General features: G+C 47.2%; 1 protein-coding gene across 1 annotated transcript in view; it reads left to right on the top strand.

Moving 5' to 3' along the window:
- The first annotated feature begins 1019 nt into the window (after positions 1-1019).
- Positions 1020-5210, top strand: part of Gabre (gamma-aminobutyric acid type A receptor epsilon subunit) — a 16558-nt gene continuing 12367 nt past the window's right edge. Inside the window, exons 1-2 of the mRNA XM_031363756.1 lie at positions 1020-1345; positions 4985-5197. Coding sequence (XP_031219616.1) covers positions 1290-1345; positions 4985-5197 — 269 coding nt within the window. The 5' untranslated portion in view covers positions 1020-1289. The remainder of the gene's footprint in view (positions 1346-4984; positions 5198-5210) is intronic.

Raw genomic sequence — 5210 nt, 5'->3', positions numbered from 1 at the left:
AGAGAGAGAGAGAGAGAGAGAGAGAGAGAGAGAGAAAGAGAGAGAGAGGACCAAACTTACTTCATTGATAAAGACCCGAGAAAATACACAGAGAGTAATGATCTGAACATGACAAATCAGAGGCATGCAATAGGGAGGGTGCTGCAGAGGGTTTATTAGATTAGTGAGCTACAACAAAACCTCTCCACAGAGCCTTCAGGCCCACAGTCCTTTCTAGAGCAACAGGTAAAGGAGGATGGTGCTAGTGTCCAATGAGAGCTTGTTATGCAAATATCTGAAGTAAATTCGAAGGTTCTATGCTAAATAAATAAATAAATAAATTTCCAAGGATGCTGGAGATTCTTGGTATGCTACTCTCCCCCAACAGGCTTTCTCATTTCTTCTTCTGGTAATCTCTGGAATATTCTCTAAGAAAAAATTGCCTGCCCTATTGTGGAGAGACATTTTCGAAAGCCTCTTCTAACACCCAGGCCCCAAGGCTGAACAGGAAAGAATGTTGAGTCAGCCTCCCTGTGGGATTGTCTTCCAGTGAATGCCTTTCTCTGATCCTCTGCTAGTGACTGCTCCCTAGTGCCCTAGGTGCCCATGGAATTGACCTGTAGAATGGTTCTGATCAGAGGGTACTAGGAAGAACACTTAAGCATCTCTTGTTTCCTGCACCAAGGGTGGTACTAAGTTGTCTAGCTTCCTTAGATGTGCTCTGAAGGGCTGGAGGGTGTGGAGTAAGACCAGGAAAAATCAGTGAGGCTAGGGGAAGATGTGGAGATCGATGGGGCTCAACAGGTTGTAAGGAAGAACACAAGGACCTCAGAGATCATTAAAGGGTATGGAAGGGGTGGCAGCAAAGTACCTGTAACGCCCGCGCGCGTGACTTCTCCCTGCCAGTGGAGGCTCCCCAGGCCACAATCGCTAGCGCGTTTTCCCCAAGCCCTGGGCCTCACGCTGCAGGCTCGCCTTCTCCTTACTCCTCCCGCCCGCACACACCCCCCACCCCCGCCCTGGCTGTCTGGCAGCGCCGCAGTGCTGGCGGCTGGGGGCCTTGGCGACCAGGCTCCCTCCTCTCCACCCCTTGCCAGCCCTCCCTAGCCTCGCTCCTAGTTGCCGCAGAGATCACGTCGTCGGAGATTTCCATCGGGGCTCAGGGGGCGGGCCCAAGGTGCAGAGCGCGGCTGGGGCGGGGCGAGTGGGAGGAGTGAAAGTTGGAGCCCAACAAAACCCTCCACCTCGCTCCGAACAGCCAGACCTGCGCTGCGACCTCCACACAGGTGGTCGTGCCAGGCACCGCCGAGATGTTGCCTAAAGTTCTCCTGATGCTTCTCAACATGTTCCTGGCTCTTCAGTGGAGGTGAGTCTCCATCCTGGGATCCGAGAGCCTTCTGTCCCCAGCAGGCTTCCGGGACCCCCGGAGTCCCTTGTGCCCAGCCAGGCCATCCTGGTCCCTTGTCCTTTCGACGCGTGCTACCCTCCTGTGACCCCCCCCCCCCCAGTAGGACGGGCGTCCGGGGCTGAAGACAGGGAGCCCAGGGAAGTCAGGTGGGACCATGCTCGGTCCATTGGCGTCGTGGACTCCGGCTGGCCCTCAAAGCCCTGGAGCAGTCGGCCAGGAAGCAAGAGCACCTGGTTCCCTCCAGTAGTCTGACGCAGGAAGAGGGGAAAGGGCGCGCAGAAACCGCTGGAGCTAGCGCTTACAACTCGGGGGCTGTGCTGAGGACTTTGGGAAGGTGGCTCCTGGGCTGGGGGGAGCTGAAGTGCCTCAAAATATTTTAGTGTTTCCTAATCTATTCACTCTTGCTCACATTTTTTTTTTTTTCTTATTCGGAGCGCCTGCTAGTACTAGGCACGATGCCAGGCAACTCTGACTTTACTTGCTTCCCATCCTGTTGCTTGTTTTCCTTCCAGTCTCAGGCAGGAGGAACCTGAGCCTTGGTTATCTAAGGGCTCCCACCCCACCTACCTCCACTTCCCCTTCTCACCCCAAGGCACCCTGCTTGGTCTTAGGGACAGACCTGAATGAGACGCCAGGAATGATTTTCTTTTCTGAGGTCTGTGGTTTGTGGCCTGGATTTCTAGCCCCCTCCCTTTTGCTGATTTCTCTTGAGTAGCTGGCCTTCCTCCCTAAAACCCCTTGACCCTGGGCCTTTGTAAGAAGGCTGTCCCTAGGATTTCTTGGCATTTAGGGTGGAAGATGACTGTTTTGTGCATGTGTTTTAATTGGAAACTGTTTCTTGTGGAGTGTGAGCTGTCACAAGTTCTTAGGCTTCCTGACCTGTCGAGGTTTCTAGAAGTCTCCATGGCATTGGGCTTGTGTATTTTCATTTGTTTGTTTTGAGGAGGGACAATGTGTCTTCTCTCCCCAACCCAGGTTATATAGCTCCACAGGGAGGGATATGTGGATCCCTGCTGGCTTTCTGGTACCTTAAGGTGAGGCTGGCCTCAGAAGGGTCTTGGTAATGTTTCTAAATGTGCACTAATAATTTCTTGTTATTCATGTCCATTTAGATTTTTTTTTCTGGGACAAAAGATGGCCGAGGATAAAGGAGGGGGCGTGAAGAAGAAGGGAGGGCTATAAGAGGGAAAAACAGCCCATCCGGCGGGAGTTGGGGGGGGGACCAGAAACTGACGTGCTCACTCTGTCAGCATGGCAACCTGTGATGTCAGGAAAGGGGAGGTGGCAGTGGAGTGTGTTAGGCCAAACTTCAATTTGGTTCATGCTCAGCTTCAAATCAGGTGTATGGTTTTGAGCACAGCCCTTTCCTCACATGGGCATCAGTTTGTCCAACAATAAATTTAAAAGGCCAGCATATTTGAGAAAGAAACCTGGAGTCTTCCTCATGCTTCTTTGCTTCCTTCGTTAGCCAGATTTGGAAGGTGGTAGTACAGAGCTTCAGTCTCATCCAGAATTATCACAACTGGAGGGCTGTGGATGTCTGAAAAGCTTCCCTGGAAAATCCTACTAGCCCATTGGGTTTTTCTAGGGTTTATTCTTTCTAGCCTTGAAAAAGAGCTTGGTGGCTTTTTGGAGATGTGTATGTATATTCAGGAGCTTCTTAAACCCAAAGATCTCAGGGTGTGGCTGTTTGTTTGTTTACACTGGCAAAATCAAATTGAAGGATCAACACAACCTCCACTCCCCCCACATCATTTTCCTTGTAGGCCTAGTAGAGGATCTCTGATCCCCTGGGGTGTTGGCCTAGGGGATTCGCCTCTAGATGCCTAGGAGACTTGAAAAACCTTAGAGAAGACATCATCTAGACATGGCATTTGAAAATAGAAATGCTTTTCCCAATTCCAGTCTTTGCTTAGCCCTGTATGGGAATTAGCCATTTCAGAACTGAGAAATGGCACCAGCTTAGCCTATCTATATGCCAATTATACTATTCTAAAGGCTCAGAACACTGCAGAAAAAGAAGGAAAAAACCAACATCAACAATGGGATGCCCAATTGCCAGTCCCCTGGTCTGCACCACAGAATCTGCTCACTTTAGTCTGCTGCTCTTATTTTAGGGATTAAGTTGCCTGGTGGCTTTAAAATACAATTTTAAAAGTGTAATACACAAATATGAAAACATAGCAATCATAAATGAACAACAGCTCATTGAATATTCACAAAGTAAACATGATAAGGAAATAATTGCTCCACCCCCAAGCATCACCAAACTTAAAATCCTCCTAAAGGAAACCACTGTCTTGCCTTTCAACATTAAATGTTAATTAGTGCTGAAAGTCTTTTTCAAAAGCTTTTAATTGTATTTTTCAAGTATATGTAGCAAACTGAATATCCATATAGCCACCATCAGCCTTAATATTAATGAATGAATTAATGGTCACTTGTTTTCTCTGTCCCCTACCTACCACTTTTTCAACTTTTTTTTTTTCGAGACAGGGTTTCTCTGTGAAGCCCTAGCTGTCCTGGAACTCACTCTGTAGACCATGCTGGCCTCGAACTCAGAAATCCACCTGCCTCTGCCTCTCAAGTGCTGGGATTAAAGGCCACCACCACCCAGCTCAACTTATTTTTTTTTTAAATAAATCTCAGACATCATATCATTTTGTATGTAAATATTGTAGTTAAGAATTATTTATTTGTTCATGCTCCAGTTCCACAGTTGCTGTTCAAATCTCTACTATATGTTTTTCTAATTTTATTTTAAAAATCAGGACCCAACTGTGATTCATATATTATAAATATGATGATGTTATAATGCCATTTTACTGAATTAGAACCCATATACAGAAAAGTGCTCAAATAATAAGCATATAACTGATGTGTCAGAAAATGACCACAATGGTACCTTTCATCATCGCTTCTCATACCCTAGGGCTGTCAGGGAATTTCATAAATTAGCAGATGGATTTCTAAAGTGTTTTTAGTAGCAGTAGTAGCAGTAGTAGTAGTAGTAGTAGTATTGCTGTTGTCATTATTGGTCCTGGTACCCAAGATGGTCTCCCATTAGCTTTCCATTTTCTTGTTGAAGGAAGCCACAAAGTGCTGCTCTGTAGTCTGCCTTCCTCCATGTCATAACCTCGATATGAGTATTATAAAATCATGTCAGTATTTTTCAGCCCTATGTGCTTCTAAGCATTCTTCAGCAGTCCAGGCCTGTTCCTTCCTCTCAGGTACTGTGGCTCAGGCAGATGTGAGGCCAAGGTTAGAAACAGCAGCTGATTGGCCAGAGTTCACAGAAACCATGTCCACCCACTTGCTTTCAAATGAAACAGCATTTGAAAATTTAGTCATTTGTTGTTGACCATCTTAAAGAATTATGAAAGAATTACATATAAAGTCTCCAAAGAGCAATAAAATTTAAAAGGAATTATCAAGTTTTATCTGTTAGGACCTCCTCGTTTACTATTACCACTATTACCACTCACTAATTAAGCCTTGTAGTGTAAATACTTTGTTTTTCTTCTGCCCTAAAAGGCATCAACCCTAACCCTTAGTGATTGGAGGCTAGAGCTTAATGTTTTTGCTTTTGTATTCTAGGGTTGGACCTCATGTTAATCTGGAGAATAAACCCCCTGCCCAAGATGAGGAAGTCTTCGGCCCTCAGCCTCAGCCCCAGGTGGAATCCCCTGGCGGTGATGCTGTAGTCTTTAGTTCCCAGCCCCAGCCGATGCCTCAGCCCCAGCCGATGCCGGAGCCACAGCCACAACCACAGCCGGAGCCTGAGCCACAGCCTCAGCCACAGCCACAGCCGCAGCCGCAGCCG

This window comes from Mastomys coucha, chromosome X, assembly GCF_008632895.1.
Source record: "Mastomys coucha isolate ucsf_1 chromosome X, UCSF_Mcou_1, whole genome shotgun sequence".
Classification (NCBI taxonomy): Eukaryota; Metazoa; Chordata; class Mammalia; order Rodentia; family Muridae; genus Mastomys; species Mastomys coucha.
This window is presented reverse-complemented; position numbering and strand designations above follow the sequence as displayed.